The 25,097-nt window shown below is 57.3% G+C and overlaps 1 protein-coding gene across 1 annotated transcript; it reads left to right on the top strand.

Moving 5' to 3' along the window:
• Positions 1 to 648: 648 nt before the first annotated feature.
• Positions 649 to 24,769, top strand: WNT11 (Wnt family member 11). The gene is made up of 6 exons (XM_023209135.1): positions 649 to 779; positions 4,666 to 4,839; positions 14,678 to 14,913; positions 16,523 to 16,800; positions 19,503 to 19,795; positions 24,068 to 24,769. The coding sequence occupies exons 2-6, from the start codon at positions 4,757 to 4,759 to the stop codon at positions 24,240 to 24,242; spliced, it is 1,065 nt and encodes a 354-aa protein (XP_023064903.1). The 5' UTR covers positions 649 to 779; positions 4,666 to 4,756; the 3' UTR covers positions 24,243 to 24,769.
• The last annotated feature ends 328 nt before the right edge of the window (positions 24,770 to 25,097 follow it).

Here is a 25,097-nt window from a genome sequence, read left to right as displayed (position 1 = left end):
ACTAGCACCTAAGGATGCCCCAGCTCCAGACTGAGACCCAAGTCTGACTTCCCCCTGCGAGTTGAGGCTCCCTGCCTGGTTGCTGCGACTATTCGAGATGGGCCTTACCCGGGCCCCACGCGTGTCGCAGGCACGCAGCACGCACGCTTAGTAAACACTAGCTGTAGTGAGCGAGTCCCCCTTTGTAACCCGATAGAGTACAAAGTTCTCTGGAGCGGCGGGCTCTACAGGTCAGTGGCGTCCGCGGGGACCCCGCCCCCACCCCCAGCGCGCGGCCGGGGCCACCCGGTGGGGTTGCGGCGCGCTGACGTGGGCGGATCAAAGCGGCCGCCCGCCTTATAAAGCAGTTTGGGAGGCCCGCGCCGGAGATCGCGCCGGGCGAGGAGGAGAGCTCGGGCGAGCGGCGAGCGCAGGCCCCGGGAGTTGAGCGCAGTCGAGAGCAGCCGGAGTCCGCGCCTGACTCCGCGCGGGTCCTGAGCCGGCCCCAGCTTGCCAGGATTTCTGGCGTCCTTCTGGCGCCGCTTCACGAAGGGGGCGCCTCCGCCGCTAGCCCAGCTGGAGTGCGCACGGGCCCGCTGGAAACTGCGCTCGCAGCTCCCTGGGCAGGCCAGGGCACCCGGGCACGCAGGGCGCGCCTGGCGAGCGCCCCGGAAGGTAAGCAGTGGTTGCGGACAGCGGGCAGCTGCTCAGCGGGGACCCGCTAGGGCTGGAGGCGCCCGAGTCGGAGGGGGACGACGCTTCTCACACCCGCCACGACCCCCTTGGGCTCCCACTCGCGGGTAAGCAAACCAAGCGCTCCTGCATACCTTTCCTCCGCAGCACTCCGAAGAGTTCCGCCTTGCGGAGCACAGCCGCGAGAGCCTGGGGACTTGGGGTTTAGGGGGACGCGGGACGGGGGTGGGTTGTGCAGTTCCTGCGGCCCTCCTCGAACTTTCCTGGCCCGGCCCCCATCTTCTGCTCCCGTACCCCAGGCGACCCCCTCCTTCCCAGTCGTCCCGTGGATGAGGTCATGCCCGAGCCACCCCCAGGGGTGGGGAACTTGGATCCCGCGACAGAGGGTGTGTGTGGTGGTGGGGAGAGGGTGACAAAAGGCAGAGAAATGCGGCAGCGCCTAGTAAATTGGGGATGGGGGCAGACGCCTGACTTTCAGAACGGGTCCCAGGGACGGCTGGGGGAGGGGGAGAACCGAGTTTGTTTACTGACCTGAGCTCCAGGCTGGGGGCTGGGGAGGAAAAAGTCCTGTCCCCGGCCCCGCGGCACATCTCGAATCGCCCCAAACATCTGGCTAAGCTCGCGCACGAGCTCCACGCCTCCCACCCCCCGGGCTGAAGTGCCTCGGTGTCCCTCAAGACCCTGGGCGTGCAGGGTCCCGCTCCAGGGGGTTAGCAGGAGGGATCTCGAGTGCCCCCACCCACCCTTCCCACTTCCAAAACAACCCGTCTCCCGGGTGACCCGGCGCCGCGTGCGCAGCCAAGCAGACGTCTCTTGAAAGCTTCGCGGCTGGGGTCAAAGCCGGGTGGCCGGCCCGGCCTCCCTGGCCCACAGGTAACCTTGAAGCTGTCGCTCGGCGTCCCTGGTTGGTGGGGTCAGCTCCGTGAGCTGCGCGGCGGGAGGCTTCGGGACCCGCCAGTGCCGACCTTGCGCGCCGCGCGGACGGTCGGCCCCGGTGCACGGTGCTCGCGGGGCATCGGGGTAGGGGAGGCCCCGCAAGTCCCCGCCGGCGTGGCCTGGTCCCAGCGGCGGGCTTTCCAGAGCCTTCCATAGCCCGGGCCTATGACCACCTGTTGGCGGCGCTGGGCTGCGGCGCTGCGCTCGTGGTGCCCTCCCTGTGCACAGCCCCCAGGCGGGCGCCTCCCGGGCCCGCTGCAGGCAGGGTAGCTCGGACCAACTTCGAGGAGGTGACCGCTCGCTCTCCAAAGGTGCTGCGCCTGGCGCGGCCCCCTACGCGCCCGGCCCCAAGCAAGGGGTCGGGCAGGTCAGGACGGCCCACGCAAGTGTCCTATAGAACGACCAGAACACAGTGGGCACTCCCTCGACACCTCGTCCCATTCCCAGACGGGGAAGCGGGGGCCCAGGAAGTGGAGGGGACTTGCCCCCAGCCCATGATGCGGGTGGCAGCCGCGATCCCGACCCTCACCCGAGCCCCGGCTTAGCGCCCCCTGGCGGGCTGAGGACTTCGGGAGGTGAGTGCACCCTGACCCGCAGGCTCAGGCGGAGGGTGACTCCACGGCCCGCGCGGCTCTCCCGGGCGCTCGTACAAGGGACAGGAACAGTGCGTCAGGACCCAGAGGCTCGGGCCAGGCGCTGCCTCCCCCCGCGACGAGCTTGGGCGGCGGAGGGAGAGCCCTGGGACAGCCGGAGCTGCACCGAAAGAGCCGGGGGGGCTGGAGGCCTTGGGTCCCCGTCCGCTGTGCGACCTAGGCCGCTCCTCCTCTCCCTAGAAGACCAGGCTGGACACAGATCCCCCGCTGTGAGTCCGCGCGCCTCGGTCCTCGTGCAGTCCCCGCCCCCTCCCCACCCAGGAATGCAGGGTGCCTTCGCTGGGCGGCTCACTTTGGGAGAGGGGAAGACGGTAACTGGAGTTTTGATTCCCTCCTCCATATCCAGCGGATATTTTTCTTGTTCTGATAAGTGCGGGAAACTTGCAGAACCAGGAAGACAAAGGAGTTGGATACAGGCTGGGTGGGAGGACGGGGCTGGGTTACACGGGGAACCCCTCTGAAACCCCCAGCCTTGACGGCATGTTTGTCGCAGGCGCCCTTGTGCTGGGCGCTAGCTAAGGGGCTCTGCGGAGGAAAAGAACCGTGAGATCCAGGCTTCTCCTCGCCTTCCTGTGAGTTTTGCCGACAGGCTCCAGAAAACAGTGGGGCTTCCCCTCTGTGCGCGCTGACGACCCACGCGCAGGAACGCGCCACGCAGGTGGCGTCGCGGTGCAAACAGCAGAGGGGCGCGGAGCCCCGCAGGCTGCAGGGAGACGGGGTCCTCTGGGAACGCACGGTGAAGCCCCGTTCCTCCTTCTTATGAAAGGGGACACCAAGGCTGGGGTGGCTGAGGGCTTGCTCAAGCTCACAGAGCCGGATAGGAACGTCCCTTTTCTGCTCCAGCGCCCCTCACTACCGTGGGCGCCTCCTTTTCCAACTCCCCAGACCCTTAGGAAGGAATCCCTTTGTCTCTGCTCCTCCCGAGGGGAGAGGGGCTGGGGCTGTGTCTGACTCCGGGCGAACGCCAGGTGTTGGTAAATTTGGGAGAAGCTGGGAAGGGAGTTAATGAGGTGAGAATGAAGTGAAGGAGAAAAAAAGCGGAGAAAGCGGCTCCGCAGGCTGCGGGCGGGCGGGGCAGCGGCTACTTCGCGGCCCGCGGGCGCCGCCTGGAGGCCAGAGGCAATACCGCGCCTGCCCCGCGAGCTTCCCCGCTTCGCCAAGGCTGGGGCTGCCCAGTCCCGGCTCGCACGCCCCCGCCCCCACCCTCCAAAGTGGGGCGGCTAAAGACGGTCTTGGAGACTCCGAATCTTCACTGTACAAAGAGCCCTACCATCCCGTTTCCCATCCTCCCCTTCCCACAGCGAGAAAGAGGGGCCCCGAGCAAGCCCCATTTCCTGATTTCGCCGGACACCCGGCTTGCCGCTCCCTAGCTGAACAACTCCACCTCTGCGCCTCCGTTTCCTCATCTGTAAGATCAGGCAGTGATAGTACCTACCTCACGGGGTGCTGGGAGGAGCAGATACGATCGTGTTAGGAAAGTTTTTGTTGTCGTCGTCGTTGTTGTTGTTGTTTTGAGACGGAGTTTCGCTCTTGTCACACAGGCTGGAGTGCAGAGGCGCAATCTTGGCTCACTGCAACCTCCGCCTCCCTGGTTCAAGCGGTTCTCCTGCCTCAGCCTCCCCAGTAACTGGGATTACAGACGCCCGCCACCATGCCCGGCTAATTTTTTGTATTCGTAGTACAGACGGGATTTTGTCATGTTGATCAGGCTGGCCTCGAACCCCTGACCTCAGGTGATCCTCCTGTCTCGGCCTCCCAAAGTGCTGGGATTACGGGCGTGAGCTGACGGTGGCGCAAGGGCCGCGGAGTTCCCTGCCTGGCCAGGGAACGTTCTTTATAAAAGCGGAACTGTGCCCGAATTGCCCCAGCGTACAGAGGAGGTAAACTGAGGCACGGTTGGCAAGGAGAATTGCCGAGGCCCTAATAACTAATGATCAATATTGCAGGGATAAGCCCCAGCACCGGGGCCTCGACGCTGCTGCCTTACCCGGACTCCAGATTCCTCATTCCTCTCCTTTCCGTCCCACGTCTACGTCTGTCCGGGTTTCCCCTCTGCCTCCGTGGCTCTCAGCCTTGTCCTCTTGAGCGTCATTGTCTCTCTCGCTGTGTCTGCCCAGTCTCTCCGGGGGTCTCCGGTCCTGCCGCCTCCTGTCCCTCCTTTCAGCTGCCCCGGCCGGAGGGGCGCGAAAGCGCGTTGGGGCCCCAGGCCCCGCAGGGGACACGCCTTTGGCCGCGCCTAATTCGAGCCAGGCGCGGGACGCGTCCCCGGGCCGGGCGGAGCGGGAGGGGACGCCCGCTGCGCTAGGCCTCCCCCGGCCCCGACCCCTCCTTTGTAATTTGAATAAAACGCCTCCCCCGCCCGCGCGCGGCCTTAACCCGCCGCCTCCCCTCTTCCCGGCTGCAGGCGGCATTCAGGACCAGCGGCGGCCGTGCAGGCGGAGGACTTCAGCGCGGCTCCTCCTGGGTGTGACCCCGGACGCGCCCGCCGCGCGACGATGAGGGCGCGGCCGCAGGTCTGCGAGGCGCTGCTCTTCGCCCTGGCGCTCCAGACCGGCGTGTGCTATGGCATCAAGTGGCTGTGAGTAGGGACCCCGCATCCACGCGCACAGGCCGGGGACTGGGGCGGCGGAGGGCGTTACGGGGTCCTCTGGATGGTGCGAGCGTACCAAGACGCGGGAGCCCAAGCTGGCTTGGCGATCGGGGGCAAATCATCCCTAAGCCTCCGTTTGTAAAATGTCCCTACCTCCCGGAGGCTTGCGAAGAGGGAGTGAGACGGGCGTGGACCGCGATGGAAGCGCCTGGTCCTGTGCAGCTGACGGTGGCGCGAGGGCCGCGGAGTTTCTGGCCACCTCCGCAGGGGCAGATGGAAAAAGACATTCTGTGCAGGGGGTGCAATCCAGAGCGGCCAGCCCAGGAGCGTTCCTTGTCAGTCAGTCTCCTTGACTTTAGCCTTGACTTTAGCGAGAGTTCCGCTGAGACACTCCTGACCCCTCCACCTGGGTGACCTTGGGAAAGTGTCACTCTACCTCTTGGGGCCTCCTTGTCCTCCTCTGTCACAGGAGGGTGACTCTCCACCTCATTGAAATCAGATGAGTAGAGGCTCCTGAAAGGACCTCAGAAGCTGTCAGATGCCGCTGTACACATGTGCAGGGCATTCCTTTAGATAGAAATTATTCACGCAGGAGTAAGAGGGAGAGAGAGGCTTGGTGCCGAGCTGAAGGGAGTGCCTGCTCAGGGGGCTGGGAGTGGTGAAGAGAGGAGTAAATGCCAGCCCCTTCCTGGAGGAGCTGCCCTCTAAGCTAAGAGAGATAAGCCCAGGCTGTAAATAACTCCACAAGTGTCCAAGTGCCTGAGGAGAAACCAGAGGGGGGTTCTGGGGTCCTAGAGGAAGGAAGCCCACCTGGTGGGGACACAGATTTGAGACACCAGGAAGCTTTTCCGGGGCTGTGCCCCTAGTGACTAACACACTGCCGGGAGTTGGCTGGTTTGGGCAATGGAGAGGAGGACGCTGTGGGCAGAGGGGCTCACTCAGAGGGAAAGTCCAGGACAGGACAAGGGTCTGGAGTCTGGGGCTGGGGCAGGGAGCCTACAGATAAGACAGCAGGGGGCAGGTTGTGGGGGCTGGGGAGGGCGCTGCAGAGGATTTGTGAATTAGTTGGAAGACAGGGTGATAGTGGGTGCGCCACCAGCAAACAATCTGGAGGTCACTGGCCCTGCCCCTTCTCGGGCCAAGTTATTGATTAATTGATTTAAGGAGGGAACCCTGTCTTCCTGCCTTTCTTGTTTACAAGAAGAAGCCTGGTCTCGGCGGTCTCCCGGCCCTGGGCACTAGCTTTTCCCAGCTGTCCCTGAGGAGTTCTGTGAGAAACCAGCCACCTTCCTTTTGCTACGGGGTACCCAGCACTGTTCCAGCTGGCAGGGACATCCGATCAGCGAGTCCAAGCTCTCTCATCCACCACCACTATTTTACAGATAAGGATACTAAGGTCCAGGGAAGGAGAGGATTGGCTGAAGGAGCGTCAGAGGCCTTGCACTGGGCTTGGGTGTCATTTGCTGCCTATGAGACTCCTGTGGGGTCACTGCACTCATCCCTGCTCCACAGTGGGACCACTGAGGCCCTGCAAACGGCGTGATGCACACAAGCCCCCACGCTGGCATGCGGTGGGATGGACGGCTGGCTAAACCTGACATCCATGTCGGCTGTCCCCACTGCAGTCAGGCTGCCACAGAAATGGGTGCGACTCATTGTATGCCTTAAAGAAGCCCCCAGCCTCTTGGGGGAGATGGACATATAGAAATACAAAGTGGACTGTGGTCTGTGTCCTAGCAGAGGGAGCATGGCAGCCCAAAGGAGGAGTGGTCAGTTCTACCTAAGAGAGGTGCCTGGGCCAAGATTGGAAGGACAGGGAGGATCTGGATGGTCAGAGATGGAATGCAAAGCAGGCATCCTAGGCAGGAGGCACAGCATGAGCAGAAGCCCCGGAGGCTGTACAGTGCATGCGGGGAGACCTGGAGAAACCAGGCACCACAAGAGCCTACTCCTAAGTGCCCCAGACGCTGCTCCAAGAGCTTGGGTCATTTAATTTAGATCATACTGCACTCTTATGAGAAGGTGATAGTCTAGCAAGAGAGGATTAAAGAGAGGTGGGAAAAGGGATAGAGTTTAAGAATAACAATTATCTATGTGTGCATTGTATATGTGTATATATAGATACACATGTGTAGGCCACGTGCATATATGTATGCATATATACATATATGTCTACACACACACAGCCTCACTGCGTGCTAGGCACCGTTCTAAGTGCTTTATATATATTGTTCCATTTAAATATCCCAACCACCCTGTGAGGTGGGTGCTGCTATTACCCCCATTGCACAGAAGAGGAAACAGAGGCATGGGAGACTCTAGCAGGGTGTCACAGCTCAGAGGAGGCAGGTTTGAGTTAAGCTGCCTGGCTCTGTGGCCTGTTGGGCACAGTGAGCCCCAGCATGGCTGGGAGCAGGAAAGTGTTCAGTAAGGCTGGAAAGCCAGGGACTCGCCCAGGAGCCTCTGCTGGCCTGGGCTCTGGAGAGTGAGCTGGAGATGAAAGGGGCGCTTGACACGGGAACTGAAAGCCAACATGGCCCAGTGGCCTGGAATGCTCACCTGGTGGGTGCGTGAGACGCAGGCTGAGCTGGTGGGATGGGGGCTGGGGAGAGGGGATCAGAACCTGGCTGCCCATAGAGGCACCTGCCCAGAAATAACCTGGGGATCCTTCCCTACCTTACCTCCACCCAGGCCAGGCACCAGAAGACTCCCAGCCCCTCAAGTAGTTGGGGTCCCACGTGTAGGCTGCCCACCCCCTTCTTGGCTTCCCTGGGTAGCGGGAGGGTTTGAGGGGAGTCCCACTCTCCTGTGAACCACGGAAGCGGTGGGGTGAGAGGAAAGGCCCAGGCTGGCTGGGAACATCCATACAGGCTGCCCCCTTCCCTGGGCAGTGCCACATCTGCCACTCCCACGGAGGTGGGGCCAGGAGGCTCTAGAAGGCCATGGTGCTGCAGAATAGGGTGCCAGACTGGGACTGCGAGACCCAGCCTGAGTTCTACAGGTCAATCGCTTTAGCTTTTTTGAGACTCAGTTTCCTCAGCTCTAAGATAGAGGTAGAAGGAGCCCTACCTCAGGATGCGGGAGGCCTGGGGTCTAGCTTGTCTCTGCCTCTGATTGGCTGTGTACAGATCTGGGCAAGCCCTGCCCTTTCCAGGCCTCAGTTTCCCCACTTGCATAGTGGGAGCTGGTGACGCTGTGGCAGCTCCCCTTTGGCTTCTTGGTTGAGAAGCGTCAGACCAAGACCTGTTAGGGCTTTACCTTGCAAGATGGGCTGCACAGGTGGGTCAGCATGTGTGAGGCCAAGGGGATGGGCTTCCACCTCTGAGGTCTGGGCAGTCGGGTGTGAAGGGGACCCAGTGTCATTTCCAGGCAGGGCTGGATCTGCAGCCTCCAGGCCCTTCATCAGCCTCCATTTCTCTATCTATACAGTGGGGACAAGGGCTGGATGGATCCCTCTTCACTCTGGAGTCCTGGGACAAAGCCTAGGAGGGAATAGGAGGACTCTCAGGCTATGGGGCCCTAGGGGCTTCTTCCTGGACAGGCAGCTGCAGCCCCAAGCTGGGGTGGCTGGTGAAGAAGGGCCACTTCCAAGGTTCCTAGACCTCACCCTGGTTCCTAGACCTGGCGCCTAATTGAGGAGTTAGTTGAGGAATCATGGAGGGAGAGGTTCCCCATGGTTACCCCAGGGGAACAGACAGAAGCCTGGGAGAGGCTGGGCTTGCCTGGGTGGCCTAGAGCCCGGGTTCCTGCTCCATCCTCCCTGCCATGTGGGCACCAGGATGAGGTGGGCCCAGGAAAGCCCAAAGGGACATGGGCAAGGGAGGGACAAAGGTCTGTCTGGGAGAACAGGGTCTCCTCAACTCCATTGTTCTCCCACCTCAGGGTCAGCAGGCTCCACAGATGCAGAAGCACAGGTATTCCAGGGCAAGACTGAGTCCCTAAGCCAGCCCGAAGCCCTCACCAGCCTCCTCCTCACCCCAGAAGCACAGATGTGGGCATCAGGGTCTCTCCCACCACCACCCGTTGACCTCATCCCATCTCTCTTCTGGCAGCTGCCAGGCTACATTTTGGGTGGCACTGGTGGGGGCACCTTCTGAGGCCCTCTGAGCCCAGCTCTGCCAAAGCCTCACCTGGAAATGAGCTGGCAATATCATTTAGCACCGCGGGCAGCCGGGCTGTAGAACTGCAGAGAGGGACCTTGGGGCCCAGGTCACTTAAAGGAGCCTGAACCCAGCTCCCAGGTTTCTGGCCTAGAATTCATCATGTGACCTGACCCCTGTGCCTAGAGGGAGACGGATGCTGTGAAGTGCAGGTCCAGGAAGGAAGCCCTCCTTTGAGGGTGCCTTACCTGGGCCAGGTCCCCCAGAGCGGCCTGAGGGTAGAGTTGCTGGCACCACCAGGAAAATACCTCAGTGAAGTCATTTGACAGCTTGTGTTACCAATGTCAGAGCCTACGTTGTTCTTGGGCATTGAGCAGTATGGATGGGGAAATTGAGGTGGAGCAAGGGGCAGTGACTTGCCCCAGGTCGCACAGGGAGAGAGCTGCTGAGCTAGAGCTTGAACCGAGGTCTCTGCCCCAGCCAGTCCCAGCAAGGCCCCCAACTCCTGAATGAGAGGAGGCCTCGCCATCCCGGTAGGGCCCTGAGCTTGGGCCTTGCCTGTGAACTCTGCATTCCCTCCTGTCCTTTCTTCCACCCTCTCCCCCAGGCCCCCACCCCCAGATAAACTGAAATGTTTCCAATTAGGGGTCTGTTGGAGTGAAGCGAGCGAGATGTCCACAAGGAGAACTCCCCCGCCTCCTATCCTAATCCTTGATTACCTCCCCAAGGGGGATTTATTTGGAAACGGTCATTACCACTAATTACCAGATGACCGCATGGCCCTCCTCGGGAGTGGAATCTGCTGCCTCCCGCCTGCGATCTCTGCCTGCAGCCCCGGTGGGCGGGTGGCCTCCCTGGCACGCATGGCAGCCTGCTCCTATCCCAGCCTCAGCCTCCAAGGCGAGCTCCTGGGCCTTCACACTGCTCTATGCCCACCAAGGCCTCTGGATCTGCTTTTCATTTACCCTCGGGTCGCCTGGGGAGTCTGAGCTTCATCTGGCAGGTGCTCTGACAGCACCTTCTCCCTCAGCCTTCTCAGGAGGTTGGAGAAACTGAGACCCAAGGTGGCTCCAGGGCTCACCCCAGGGTCCCAGCCAAGGAGGCCCAGACACCAGGAGCACGTCTTCCTTCCCTGAGAGCTGCAGCACCCAGCACTCACAAGCCGTCTGCACTGAACTCTCCGGGAAGAGGCTCAGCCCCCATCGTCCCACCCCGTGGCTTGAGCTGGAGCCCAGGGAAAGACATGGGAGGCTGCCTTCACTGCCTGAACGCCCACCATGTGCCATGAGCCTGCTGCTAGGCCACACGCTGATGTGCTGTCGCCCACGTCATCCTTCTCATTTGAAAATGGAGGAAGCTGGCTCAGAAGGAGTGGGAGGAAACTTGGGCGAGGACGAGCGGCAGAGCGGGCTCAGGACGGGCTGGGTGGGGACCACCCAGGGTAAAGCAGAGTGGGAACCCAGAGAGAAGTGACCCCAGTGCCTGCAGGGACTGACAGCCTCACGGATGACAGGGCCTGCTTGGGGGTGCTGGACAAGCACAGCCCCTAAAGCAGAGCTGATCATCCCCTCCGGGCCGCCCTCTGAGGTGTGAAGTGGGAGGCTGTGTCAACCAGGAAGGGCCATGCCCATGTGGGGCTATTACCCTGCGATGACGCCTTATGCAGGGTCAGGGTTTGCTGGGTGGAGGTGGAGGGGCTGCTGACAACCAGGAAACACACTGAGGTGATGACGTGTGCCTCTGTGTGGTCACAGCCCACCAGGAATTACGGCAGGGTTCAGCAACAGGTTCCCCAAGAAGGTGAGGCCAGGGCAGGCCAGAGCAGTTCATTTAGGTCAAGAAACCGCATCTGAGGGCTGCTGTGTGGCCCACCCTGTGCCATATGCTGGCATCTAGACACACCAAACATTTCCCGGCTCATAGTTTAGCGGGTGGCAGTGAGGGGAGACTGCCCTGGACACCACAGTTGATCTTACACAGGGCGAGTCGCGCCGCCCTAACCACAGGCACCAGGCCCTGCTTTCTGGGTCTCTGGGAAGGTGTCTATTTTGGGGGATTATAGGGTGGGTGGGCATGGCAGAGCATGAGAGGCAGGAGGAAGTGAAGGAACCTACTGAGTATTTATCATAGCACATATCATTCAGCCTTGGCAAGACCCTGAGAGGTCCCCACGTTGTAGCTGATGCCCAGAGAGGGGCAATAGTTTGCCCAAGTTTGCCTAGCACATAGAGGACAGAGCTTGAGTGAGAACCCAGGCCTTCTCACTCTGTCTGGTCCAACACTTGCTAGGCAACAAGCGGGGGACTTAGCTTCATCCATGAATTTTTTTGTTTGTTTGTTTTGTTTTTTGAGATGGAGTCTCGCTCTATCGCCAGACTGGAGTGCAGTGTCATAATCTCGGCTCACTGCAATCTCTGCCTCCCAGGTTCAAGCGATTCTCCTGCCTCAGTCTCCCAAGTAGCTGGAACTACAGGCACACACCACCACGCCGAGCTAATTTTTTTGTATTTTAGTAGAGACCGGGTTTCACCACATTGGCCAGGATGGTCTTGATCTCCTGACCTCATGGTTCACCTGCCTCGGCCTCCCAAAGTGCTGGGATTACACATCTATGAATGTTTAAAACACTTTGCCTACGTTCTGTTATTTAAGTCTCACCACAGCCTTTTTTTTTTTTTTTCAGTGGACAGGGTTTCACTGTGTCACCCAGACTGGAGTGCAGTGGTGCCATCATAGTTCACTGTAACCTCAAACCCCCAGGCTCAAGTGATCCTCTCAAGTAGTTGGGACTACAGGCATGTACCACAACACCCAGCTAACTTTTTACTTTTTTACTTTTTGGTAGAGACGGGGGATCTCCCTGTGTTGCCCAGGGTGGTCTTGAGCTCCTGGCCTCAAAGGATTCTCCTACTTTGGCCTCCAGAGTAGCTGAGATCATAGACATGAGCAAAAACTCCCAGCCTCATAGTAGCCTTTTGAAGTAGTCATTATTTCTCTTTTTATTTTATTTTATTTTTTTGAGACACAGTCTCGTTCTGTCACCTGGGCTGGAGTGCAGTGGTGCAATCTCGGCTCACTGCAACCTCTGCCTCCTGGGTTCAAGCAATTCTCCTGCTTCAACCTCCTGAGCAGCTGGGATTATAGGAATGCACCACCATGCCTGGCTAATTTTTGTATTTTTTTAGTAGAGACAGAGTTTCACCATGTTAACCAGGCTGGCGTCAAACTCCTGACCTCAGATGATCTGCCCCCGCCTTGGCCTCCCAAAGTGCTGGGATATTACAGGTGTAAGCCACCGCGCCTGGCCTTATCATTTCTTTATAACAGATGAGGAACATGGAGCCCAGAGAGGTTGGGTAACTTACCTAGGTCACACAGCTCTTCCTGGGGCCAGGCCAGGAGCGAGAACAGCTGGGTCATTGATTTATAACTGTTGATAGCTTTATCCAGCCGTTAGACTAGGGGATCCTTGAGGAAAGGATCTGTGTCATGTTCATTACCAAATGAGTCTGGGAAGAGTTGGTGCTTAGAAAATACTTCTTCCTGGCCGGGCGCGGTGGCTCAAGCCTGTAATCCCAGCACTTTGGGAGGCCGAGATGGGCGGATCACGAGGTCAGGAGATCGAGACCATCCTGGCTAACACGGTGAAACCCCGTCTCTACTAAAAAATACAAAAAACTAGCCGGGCGAGGTGGCGGGCACCTGTAGTCCCAGCTACTCGGAGGCTGAGGCAGGAGAATGGCGTAAACCCGGGAGGCGGAGCTTGCAGTGAGCTGAGAACCAGCCACTGCACTCCAGCCCGGGCGACAGAGCGAGACTCCGTCTCAAAAAAAAAAAAAAGAAAATACTTCTTCCACAAGTAGATCAAGTTCATTTATTCATTCATGTCCAGAAGCAGGGGAAAGGCATTCCTGGCATCAGGAAAAGCTTGGGCAAAGGCATGGTGGCAAGACAGTTCCTTTCAGAGAAGTCAAGAACCTGGTGTAGCTGGATGTCAGGATGAGGACGGGAGGCTGGGGAGAGCTGGGAGGCCAGGCTTTGAGGGGCTCTGAATGTCAAGTGGCAGCCCTTGGCCTTGACTAGGCAGTTCCAGGGAGGCTGCCCCCAGGTAGGAAAAGACCACCAAGGTGGTAATTGTAGTAGCTTCCATGACTGACCACTGACCACAGAGCATCAGCCCTGGGCAGAACGTGTGACACACATTGTCTGATTTAAGCCCTCAGTACTTAAATACTGGGAGGTTGGTGGGAGAGGAGAGGTTAAGTGACTTGCTCAAGGTAGCAAGGGGAGTGATTTGCCTGGAGTCTACCGAAGCCTGTGCAGTGCCCTTGGCAGTAGGCTGCCTCCCTCAGAACTCAGCTCAGGGGTTCTAGGATCTCTACCTTGCCAGGTCTCAGCCCTGACCCTGGGCGAGAACCGCTGGGGCCACAGCAGGCGAGGCACTCAGCACTTCTGGCTGCACAATGGCCCCTCTTGGTTCCCTGTCCCTCCTGGGTCTCTGCTGGGTTGCTGAAGGCCAGCTGACTCTGGGTTCCAGACGGCCCCTGCTTGGGTGGGGGCACCGGGAGTGAGTCCCTATGGAGTCTTTCAGGGTTGTGGGGTCCTTGAGTGCCGTCGATGCAGCCTGGCCCTCAGAGAAGGGCTAGGAGAACAGCAGATCCAGGAGGAACCTGGTCCTAGAGTCTTGGAACCGAGGTGCCCAGAGCTGGGATCTGGGAGGCTCTTGGGTCCTCTAACATCAGCAGGGTTCATAGAGACCCACTAGGCTAACATTTCCCAAAGCATGGATGACGTCAGCAGCCTCAAGCAAAGGGCTCTGTGCTCAATATACTCAATAGACTCCCTGAGTTAAACAAAACCAAGCCTGTTGCTTTGCTGCAGGACTTCTCAGGGCCTTTAAAATGTAAATATGCATCCTGACTCTCTAAGCAGGGACATAGTACATTGTGTTCCCCAAATGGATCCCTTTTGTCAGTGTCTCACTGGAGCCCATTCTGGGAAATACGGTTTATAAGTGTAAACACAGAGGCCCGAAGAGGGGCAATGAGCTATCGAACATCACACAACGAGTTAATGGCCAAGTCTGGATTAGATACTAAAATTTTCAAGTTCCAGGTCATCAGAAAACTGAGTGGCTCTTTAATCCTTTATTAGGAATTCCTTGCATGGATATGGGACTTTACAACATAATAAATGGGTTTAGTAATCACATGAAACAATGATGGAAAACTCCGACCTCATGTTGCACATCTAGTAAGCCTTCAGTTAATAGTATATATAATTACTGTGATTATAAGAATCTAGCATTTCGCATGGTTTCTGGCGCATAGCTGCTCAGCGTTGAATGAATGGTGAATAAAGACTAATAATTCACAGCTGTGTGAGAACTGAATCAGGTGCTGGTGGTGAGCTTTGTGAACTCTACAGCTGTTTTGTTCGTATAATTCTCATAAAGCTTGGGTAGGATGGGGGCTGTGATCCTATGTTATGAATAGGGCCTGAGGCCCAGAGAGGGACAGTGATGTGCCCAAGGTCACACGGGGTGGGAGGGGAATCCACTGCTCTGCCAGCCGGCACTTTGGGAGCCTTTCTTGGAAGGAGCCAGGAAACCAGGAGGCAAAGTCCACTGAAGGAAAGGCTGGGGTCAGAAGGGCGGTTGGAGGCCATGTGGCCCCTGACAACCCTGTCTCTCCTTCCATCGGTCATGGCCTTTCTATGGTGTGCAGGGCACTGTCCAAGACACCAGCAGCCCTGGCACTGAACCAGACGCAACACTGCAAGCAGCTGGAGGGCCTGGTGTCTGCACAGGTGCAGCTGTGCCGCAGCAACCTGGAGCTCATGCACACGGTGGTGCACGCTGCCCGCGAGGTCATGAAGGCCTGTCGCCGGGCCTTCGCCGACATGCGCTGGAACTGCTCCTCCATCGAGCTCGCCCCCAACTATCTGCTTGACCTGGAGAGAGGTAGGAGCTGGCAAGGCTGCTAAATGCATGTGGGTGCGGGTGAAGGAATTCAGGCATCGATCTGTGTGTGTTTAGATGGAGGGATGGGTTCATGGGCGGGTGGATGATGGATTCATGGATGAATGACGGCTGGATACAGGCATGGATGAATGGGGTATGGGTGGATGAATTAATCATAAGATGGCTGTGTAGGCATGAATTCACAAATAAGTAAACACAGATGAGTGGCAGTATCAGTGCAGGGAGCTTGAAGAACAGCACATGTACCTGTGTGCCCCCATGCACGAATGAAGGAATGAGCCAAGGCTGTGGCCTGCTGTACTTGAGGCCACATGTCAGGGAGGCTCCTGGGAGGGGAGTCTAGAAACAAGAATGCTATAGAGCCCACCCTCAGGGCAGACAGGTGTGCCACAGGTAACACTGAACCAGGCTGCTGAAACTGTTGCACCATGCACAAAGCAGTGTAAAGACAGAACATCTCAAAGACTTCCTGCAGGTGGTGGCTTCTGGTGGGGGGGTCTGGGAGACCCATGTATAATAGGGAGGCTTTTGACAGACAGAAGTGCCCCAGTAGGTGCAATCTCTCTCTTGCACTGTAATAACTTTTCTTGTGGGTCCTAAACAGTAGCAGCTAATGTTTGACAAACATTCCTTTCTTCCTGAATTATTCGAACTCCAGAGCCAGCCTGTGAGGTAGGTGTCATCACCCATATTCTACAGTTAAGGAAACTGAGGCTGGAGAAGGGAAAGTGGCTTGCTAGTTAGGAAACAGATCCAGGGCTCGGACCAATGGCCAGGACCCCGCAGCTGAGGCTCCTGAGTGCCGTATTTGTTTCCTAGGGCTACTGTCCAGTGGGCCACAACTGGCTGCTTGCAAACAACAGATGTGTATTGTCTCGAAGTTCTGGAGGCCAGAAGTCCAAAATCGAGGTGTCAGCAGAACCGTGCTCCCCTTGAAGGTGCCAAGGAGAATCCTTCCTGGCCTGTCCCTATCTCCCGGTGACAGTTGGCCATCCTTGGCATTCTTTAGCTTGCAGCTGCGTCACTGCAGTCTCTGCCTCTGTCATCACAGGGCAAGCTCCCTCTTTGTGTGTCTGTGTATCCGAAATCCGCTTTCTTACAAGGATACCAGCCACTGGTCTAGGGCCCACCCTGATCTGATATGACCTCGTCTAAGCCCCATTACATCTGCAAAGACCCCACTTCATCATAAGATTGTGCTCACAGGTCCAGGGGTCAGGACTTGAACACATCCTTCGGGGGGACACGGATCCACGCACAGCAGGCCCTTTGTGCATTTGTCTGGTACATCAGGAGCTCAGAGCCTGGGCTTCACTACTGTAAAGCATCCCCTAACGCCAGTGCAGGGCAAGTGGGTGAAAGCCCAGAGCTGTGAGTGTGAGTAGGAGGACGTGGGCAAGGGCATGCCTGTGGGTGTGGGTCGAGTGTGGCTGTCAGCTGGTATATTCGGAAGGAATTGGGGAAGCAGGGGTAACAGCTCAATGGCCCTAGTGCTGACCCCTGCTGGCGCCACCTTGGTTACATGAGGGTGTGGGCGAAGGAGGAGGACCTCTGACCTGGGCGGCTGACCTTTCCCTCCTACCCCCAGGGACCCGGGAGTCGGCCTTCGTGTATGCGCTGTCGGCCGCCGCCATCAGCCACGCCATCGCCCGGGCCTGCACCTCCGGCGACCTGCCGGGCTGCTCCTGCGGCCCCGTCCCAGGTGAGCCACCCGGGCCCGGGAACCGCTGGGGAGGATGTGCGGACAACCTCAGCTACGGGCTCCTCATGGGGGCCAAGTTTTCCGATGCTCCTATGAAGGTGAAAAAAACAGGATCCCAAGCCAATAAACTGATGCGTCTACACAACAGTGAAGTGGGGAGACAGGTAACCACCCACCCCACCCAGCCCCAGATAGTTGTGCTTGTACCATTGGCCGGAAAAGGGCCACCCAGCGTGCCCCGATGGTGGGGGGTGTGGGGGGACGGGCCCTGACTGGCCCACACCTGACATGCCTCACACCGTCCTCATCCTCAGCCCTTCCCTCGCCAGCTGCTTGGGGCTTGTCTCGCTTTCCTCCTCCAGGGGGTCCACCAGGGTTTGGGCTGTCCAAGCAGAAGGAGCACTGAACTAGGAGTCAGGCGCTCTGAGTTCTGGCCTTGGCTCTGGCACTAAACTCACTTAGGGACACTGGGAAAGTCAGTGCCTCTCTAGCCTCAGCTGTTCCCATCTATACAATGGTGGAGGTGACCTGGTGCTGAGTCCCCATCTGTCATGTTCCTCAAGCAGTCCCTCCCTCCAGGGTGTGGAGAGGGCTGTGGTCAACAGAAGCCTATCCTAAGGGCTCATCTGCTTGGACGTAACGGGGACTCCCACCCATACCCACTGCAGCCGCTAGAAGTTTCCTCCAGCGTTAATTATTATCAGGTTTTCATTCATTCCTCACCTCACTGCCCAAAAGACTGGGGTGAGTGGACCCGTAAGTGAATGAACTTTCTACCAATCTGTGTTGCAGACACTGTGCTTGTTGCTCCATACATTTCTGTTCTGTGGTCACAGAACAACTCGGGTAGGCCCTGTTGTCCCCTTTTCACAGATGGAGAAAGGACTGTGAATGGCAGGGATGGCCACTTGGCCAGAGCTGCATGTGCAGATGGCATCTCATTAGCTCCTCCCTGCACCCTTTAGCCCCATTTTACAGAGGCACTAAGTGAGGCTGAAAGCACTTCAGCGGCTCAGCCCTATAGCACGATAGAGCCCAGGACTGTGGGACTCACAAGTCCAGGGATTTCCGTGGCCTCACCTGCTCTCAAGGGTCTGACTTGTGTGAGGATTCTAGGATGTCCAGGCCATCCTTGGACAGTTGGGGAAACTGAGGCCAAATCATACTGTAGATCTATAGCAGAGTCTGGCCAGGAACTCAGGACTCCTGCCTCCTGGCCCTGCTGACCTCTCCCTAACCCCTGCTCATGAAACCCAGTGCGAGCCCTTCACCAGCGGCCTGCACGCCCACCACCATGGCCACGCCCACCATCATGGCCAGGCCAGCTGGACGCCACATGCTGCCAGGGGCACAGCCCTCCCCTCCCCACCATGCAGTCCAAAGAGGATCTTCAGCCTCAGGGCAAATCAGGACCGTCCCTGAGGCCATCTGCAAAAGGGGCCAGTATCCCCGAAAGCTGCAGGGCTGCTGAGGATTAAATGAGATCACAAACACATGTTTAGTACCTCGGGAAGTTCCAGGCCCCTTCCCCCAGCTGATGCTGAGCAGCAGAACCTAGTTCACCTTCCCTCGATGGCTCACCAGTGCCTCGGTGCCCTGCAGTCCTGCTGACTTCATCCCTGTGACCTCCGCAGACTTTTCTCAGCAAATTCCAGATTGGGTACCCAAACGTACTCCCTGGGTCCTCACTTCGTGGCACTGGTGAGGAGAAGGAGCCCTGGGACCTTGGCCAGCTTCCCCACTAACTCGCTTGTCTTGGGCAAGTCCTGCCCACTCTGTGCCTCAGTTTCTCCATCTCTCTGATGCAGGGGATGGACCCAGGTTCCCATGACTCTTGCAGGTCTCTGAACAGGAGAGGCAGGAGGGAGGCCTGGGCAGGGGAATCCAAGTCTTGTGTTGAAAGAAGGGTTTAAAAGGCAGAACTGGAAGGCCTGTAGAAGGCGTCTAACGTCTGCCCCTCAGGTATGAATGGGGAAACTGAGGCCCAGGGAAGCTGGTGGGCCCCAGTCCTTTTTGAAGCCAGGGCAAGAGGCTCCCCAAGCCTCTGAGCCCAAGGGGCCTGCACCATAGTTATTACTTAAATGGGTTTTTCAAAACCAGTATTGATTTAACTTTTATGGTTCACAAAACCCTTTTGTGTGTGCCATCTCATTTCATCCTTACAGCTCTCTGCAGGGCAGGAATTATGTGCTCGCTTTGCACGAAAGAAGACAGAGGCCCTGAGTGGTGACGTGGCTTGCTGAGGGTGGCCTGGCAGGAGCACTGGCAGTGGGGGGAAAGCCAGCCAGGTGGCAGGGAGGTGCCCCCTTCACTCACCCCTGCCTTTTCTCCCCTTCCTACCCTCCTCCCTTCCTTCCTTCTCTTCTTTTCTTCCTTTTTTCCAGCAAGCATTTAGTGAGCGAAAAAGCATGGAACAATTAGAAGCCACCACTTTTGGAATCACCCTCAGATCTGGGTTCAAATCCCAGCTGCTTGATTTTCTGACTGCACCCTTGGGCATGAGACCTAGCCTCTCTGAGCTATTGTTTCTTCTTTTTAAAATGGGGGAAGTAAGGATACCTCCCTTCAAGGGCTGTTGTGGTGATCCATCTCCATTATGCGTTAGAGGGCTTGGTATGCAGTAGGTGCTCAATAATGACATCCCTATCCCTGCAAACGCCTTTCTTCCTGCCCCTCAGCTGTCCCCCAAGGTTGCAGGAAGGCCCACACCACCTCCAAGCGTTAAAGCAAAAAGCTCTAATACTTGAGGCTCCAGCAGGCAGTGACTCCCTGAGAGCACCCAGCCATGGGTGGGTGGGGCTGGGGTCCCGGGGCAGGCCAGGGAGGGGACTCTGGCCGCCCAGCCGACGCCTTCCCCTGTCTGCAGGCTCTGCGCGCCTCTCTGGAAATGAAGTGTAAGTGCCATGGGGTGTCTGGCTCCTGCTCCATCCGCACCTGCTGGAAGGGGCTGCAGGAGCTACGGGATGTGGCTGCTGACCTCAAGACCCGATACCTGTCGGCCACCAAGGTAGTGCACCGACCCATGGGCACCCGCAAGCACCTGGTGCCCAAAGACCTGGATATCCGGCCTGTGAAGGACTCAGAACTCGTCTACCTGCAGAGCTCACCTGACTTCTGCATGAAGAATGAGAAGGTGGGCTCCCACGGAACGCAAGACAGGTGAGGCCTGCCGCCACCTTGGTGGGAAAGGGTCACCCGTGTTGCACATACTGTTCCCCAGTGCAGGGCCATGCACACAGCAGGGACTCAGGTGGCATTTGGGGAATGGAGTCCCTGCTCAGTTGAGGGAGTTGGCCCCAGAACTGCTAAATGGAGACGCCAGGGTCCTAGGGTCCCCTGCAGAGCTGCTGGGAGCACCTGTTCTGCACCGTGCCTGGCAGGGGCCCAGTGAATGGAGGCTGATGGGAGGCTCCTGCTCTACCTTCCCCAGCTGGGGAGACAGATGGGAAGAGACAATGATGCTACTGGGAGATGGGACAGGAGCGAGGCTGCCCAACCTAAGATAGGTGCTCAGAAAATGTTTGTCAGATGAACAGATGAAGGGTAAAGGCCATACAGCCTGCTCGTTGCACAGCAAAGGGACTGAGGTGCCAGGGGAGATGGGGACAGCCTACAATGAGTGAGGGAGAGTGATGTCTGCCTGCATTCCGTGCAGCGACACTGCCCCTGTGTCCTCGCCTCTGTGAGCCCTCTCCCCGGCCCCCTGCTCCTCCCATCTCCTCCTGGGGACCCTGAGCCTGGAACCCTACCACAGCCCCAGTCACAACTGCTGCAGTCGGCTCAGGACAGGAGAGTGAGGGAGCCAGGGGTGACTGCAGACCTACTGTGTGCTGGGTGGGGTTGGTGAGGACTGCACAAGCAGCATTTCCTGAAGACGGTGCTGGCGAAAGCTGGTCCCGATCTACGAGAGAAAGAGCTCTGTCATCACATGCTTTCGGGAAATTCTCTGGCAATTCACAAGGCACTAGAACATATGAAAGGCTCTGAGGAATCTGCAGTAAAGATCTGTTTAAGCCAGTGTTTCCCAGAGGTGTTTGGCCACGGAACGCTTTTATTAAGGAGCCCCTAATAGCATTCCACAAAACTCGTGTTCTCGGGGTTAAAAGAATATTGCACCAGAGAGTGGGTGTCTGGGAACGTGTCTGGCACATAGTTGGTGCACAGCCAGCATTGACTTCCTCCGCAGCCCACGTTCCTGTCTCCAGGAGAGGGAGGGGTGGGCTGGGGGGCTGCATCCCCACAGGCCAGGGCAGCAGGCTCTGTGAGGAGGCCCAGGCTCCCATCTGGAGGCCAGATTGAGGGGGTCGACAGAGGGAAGATGGAACCAGGTCAGGCCAAGGAGACAGGAAGGAGCCAGAGGCTGGGCTGAGGTAGATGGGGATGGGGGAGTTAGAGGAGGATTCTGGAACATGGAGGGCTGCAGAAGGCCCACAGAGGACCCGAGAATGAAGAAAGGGTCTTCCTGGATCCATGTGCAGCTCTGTGTGTGTCAGGGAGGGCACAGCAGGGGGACTTGAGCACATCCTTCACTGATCTGAGGCTCAGGCTTGTCTTCCGCACAGTGGGGAGGGCACACGGGGTTGTCGCGTGATCTCCAAGCACACTTACCTAGCATCTCCCTCTCCCCTCCCATCCTGGGCAGTCTCCCCTCCCACTGTGCCCTCTCTCCCAGTCGCCCTCACTCCTGATGAGGAGGCTCCGCCCACAGCACCACCCATCCTCCTGGCTTCCTTCGCAGCCCCCACAGGTCTCCTGCCTTGCGGCTCCAGTCCTTCCCCAGGGAGGGTCCTTGCAGGCATCTGTGTTAGTTGGCTTTTGCTGCAGTAACAAACAGCCCCAATTTCTCAGTAATTCACAAGCACAGACATTTCTTGCGCCCATTACATGAGAGTGCAGGTCAGCTGTGTCTCTGCCTGGCTCTGGCAGGTGCTGGTGGGGGATCCCCAAGGGCTCAGGTCATGACAGGAAAGCCTGGTGTGAGGGGAGCCCAGAGGGTCCCTGATCCAGCCTGGAGATCAAGGAAGGCTTCCTAGAGGAGGGGAAATGTGAGATTGATGATTAGGTTGGGGGTTGGATGTAAGTGAGCTTGGTGAACTGTGCAAGGTGTGCGCATGTGGGGTATCTCTAGAGGCCGGCTCCCTCGCTGCGGAAGATACCTTGCAGCCTCCTCAAATCTAACACGGGGAAACCGAGGCCTAATCTGCAGTCAGTATTCCAAACCCTAGCCCTCTTGTCATATTTCTTTCAGAGGCTCGCACCTCTGAAACCCACACATCCCCCACCACCCACAGTTTGAGCCACCCTGTGCCCTGGCAGCCAGGCATCCCAATGGCCCTTCCCTGGGCCTGTGGCCCCACTGGCCCCAATCCTGGTCCCAGGTACCTGGGCCTTGTCTGAATCTGACATTGGAGGCCAAGTGTTCAGACAATGCATGTCAGGGATCCAGAAATTTAAAAAAGAACTCTGTCTCCTTCCTACCACTCAGGATAGAGTGCTCAGCCAGAGCCTTCAGGAGAAGGCTGAGGGGGAACTCATGGATGCTGAGTGGCTAAACAAAGCCCAAAAAGGTTCAGTAACTTGCCTTAAGTCACACAGCCACTAAGTGGCAGAGCTGGGGCTTGAACCCTGGTCACTGGCTGGCTCTCCCCAGATGCTCCCCTCCTTCTGCCCATGGCCCCTTCCTCAGGCCTGGCCTCTCCCCCAGTACTGATCAGCCTCCTCTGGCCCTCCAGCTCTCCCCTTCCATCTGCTCTCACTGTTCTGAGGGCAGGCCTGGTCTTCTGCCTTTGCCCAGGCTGTTCCCTCTACCCCAGCACTCCTTCCCTCCTCTGCACAGTGGAGTGTTGCTCATCCTTCATGAATGGCCTAGATGGCCTCTCCTCTTCCAGGAAGCCCTCCTGGACTCTCACAGACCTTGTACTCACCCCGGGCAAGGCCCCTCTCCCTTCTGTGTCTGTTTCCCCATCAGTAAATATGAGGATTGCATTCGGTCACCTCTAGGACTTTCCCATATTGGACATTCTGGGATTCCTCGGTCCACATGTGGGGACCATTTGTCCCTGTCAGTGCCCCAGCCCCCTGCTGCTCTGTCCGCAACTACATCTCATGAAAACGCTCCCTGTCTAGCCTCAGCCCGGCTAGAGGAGCCACCAGTCTGAACAAATGATTTGTCACTAGACGGAAGAACTGAGAGCAGTGGAAGCATGTTTGCATTTTATTGGGACCTTCAATGCCTTCGTATCCCACATTTGGGAAGAAATGCAGCCCCTGCCGGCTTCCACACCCCGCCCTTTAGGGTAGGGAGAGCAAGCCAGGGCCTTAGTTTTAGTCCCCGAGTTTAAGCCTCTGCCCTTTGCTGAGCCTGTTTTCATCTGCATAATGGACATAATACCACTGACCCAAGGGCCCCGAGCGCCTCCACTAAGATAAGACACTGGAGGGAGTGCCTGACCCACAGGCCGACAGACCCCTCTTCCTCCACGAGCAGCGTGTCCAGTGCCCACTGGGGCTTCTAGTATTTCAGCATTTATGCTAGGATTCTAAAAATCAAATGGTCTTTACATCTCTCATAATATTTAATTAAACATTAAATATGGCCGGGTGTGGTGGCGCATGCCTGTAATCCTAGCTACTTGGGAAGCTGAGGCAGGAGAATCGCTTGAACCCAGGAGACAGAGGTTGCAGTGAGCTGAGATTGCACCACTGCACTCCAGCCTGGGCGACAGAGTGAGACTCTGTCTCAAAAAAAAAAAAAAAAAAAAAAAAAAAAGGTTACACATAAACACATAAAGGTAGGATTATTAGATTGGTTGGAGGGTCTTTCCAGTATTTAGAGGTAGAAGAAATAGAAAATAGATACCTCCAAGAAAACAAAACAAGGCTGGGCACGGCAGCTCATGCCTGTAATCCTAGCAGTTTGGAAGGCTGAGGGGGGAGGATTGCTTGAGCTTAGGAGCTCAACACCAGCCTGAGCAATATAGTAGGATTCCATCGCTACAAAAATAAAAATAAAAAAATTAGCCAGGCATGGTGGTGTGTGCCTGTAGTCCCAGCTACTCAGGAGGCCGAGGTGGGAAGAGCACTTGAGCCAGGGGCCTGGGTTGGCAGGGAGGCAGGGGTCAAGGCTGCAGGGAGCCATGATCACAACCACTGCACTCTAGCCTGGGTAACAGAGTGAGACCCCATCTCAAAAAAAAATAAAAGAAAATAGTCCCATCATTTTGGTAACCCCTTATTAGAATTATAGGGAAAAGTTAGAAGTACCTTTAGGTAAGAGGATTGTTTAAAATTCCCCAAAGATCAAGAGAGCTTCTAAGAAGGGCCGAGTCGGTGGCCATGGGAGATGCTGCCGGCTGCCTGGCTGGGAGTCATGGGGTGTTGGTGGGTCGGTGACCAAGGCATGCACTGACCTCCTTCCTGCCCCCACAACAGGCAGTGCAACAAGACATCCAATGGAAGTGACAGCTGCGATCTTATGTGCTGTGGGCGTGGCTACAACCCCTACACAGACCGCGTGGTCGAGCGGTGCCACTGTAAGTACCACTGGTGCTGCTACGTCACCTGCCGCAGGTGTGAGCGTACCGTGGAGCGCTATGTCTGCAAGTGAGGCCCTGCCCTCCGCCCCATGCAGGAGCGAGGACTCTGCTCAAGGACCCTCAGCAACTGGGGCCAGGGGTCTGGAGACACTCCATGGATTCTGCTTGTGAATTCCAGATGCCAGGCATGGGAGGCGGCTTGTGCTTTGCCTTCACTTGGAAGCCACCAGGAACAGAAGGTCTGGCCACCCTGGAAGGAGGGCCGGGACATCAAAGGAAACCGACAAGATTAAAAATAACTTGGCAGCCTGAGGTCCTGGAGTGCCCATGGGCTGGTCTAAGGAGCGGGGCTTGGGATTGGTGAGACTGATACGGACGTGACCTTTCAGGGCCACAGAGACCAGCCTCCGGGAACGGGTCTGCCCCTCTTCTTCAGAATGTTCTGCGGGACCCCCTGGCCCACCCTGGGGTCGGAGCCTGCTGGGCCAACCACATGGAACCACTAGCTTGGGTTGTAAATGTTTTCCTTTGTTTTTTTTGATTTTTCTTCCTTTGGGATGTGGAAGCTACAGAAATATTTATAAAACATAGCTTTTTCTTTGGGGTGGCACTTCTCGATTCCTCTTTATATATTTTATATATATAAATATATATGTGTGTGTGTATATATATATATATATATATAATGATCTCTATTTTAAAACCAGCTTTCTAAGCAGCTGTACGAAATAAATGCTGAGTGAGCCCCAGCCCGCCCCTGCAGTTCCCGGCCTCCTCGAGTGAACTCGGCAGACCCTGGGGCTGGCAGAGGGAGCTCTCCGGTTTCCAGGCAAGGCGGCTTCTGATTGATGTCCCTTCTCCCCCGTGCTCCCCCCACACCGGGCCCTGGCCCTGATCTCCCTGTAAGATCTCTTGGTCAAGGGCGA

Source organism: Piliocolobus tephrosceles, chromosome 13 (genome assembly GCF_002776525.5).
Source record: "Piliocolobus tephrosceles isolate RC106 chromosome 13, ASM277652v3, whole genome shotgun sequence".
In the NCBI taxonomy this organism is placed as follows: domain Eukaryota; kingdom Metazoa; phylum Chordata; class Mammalia; order Primates; family Cercopithecidae; genus Piliocolobus; species Piliocolobus tephrosceles.
The sequence above is the reverse complement of the archived record's forward strand: the minus strand, read 5'-3'. Positions and strand labels throughout refer to the sequence as shown.

What these genes read in the sequence shown, in the direction of transcription:
- WNT11 (XM_023209135.1), top strand. Translation starts at nt 4,757, where the DNA reads ATGAGGGCGCGGCCGCAGGTCTGCGAGGCGCTGCTCTTCGCCCTGGCG. An exon ending in TGCTATGGCATCAAGTGGCT is followed by an intron (nt 4,840 to 14,677) that starts GTGAGTAGGGAC and finishes TATGGTGTGCAG; the next exon opens with GGCACTGTCCAAGACACCAG. An exon ending in TCTGCTTGACCTGGAGAGAG is followed by an intron (nt 14,914 to 16,522) that starts GTAGGAGCTGGC and finishes TCCTACCCCCAG; the next exon opens with GGACCCGGGAGTCGGCCTTC.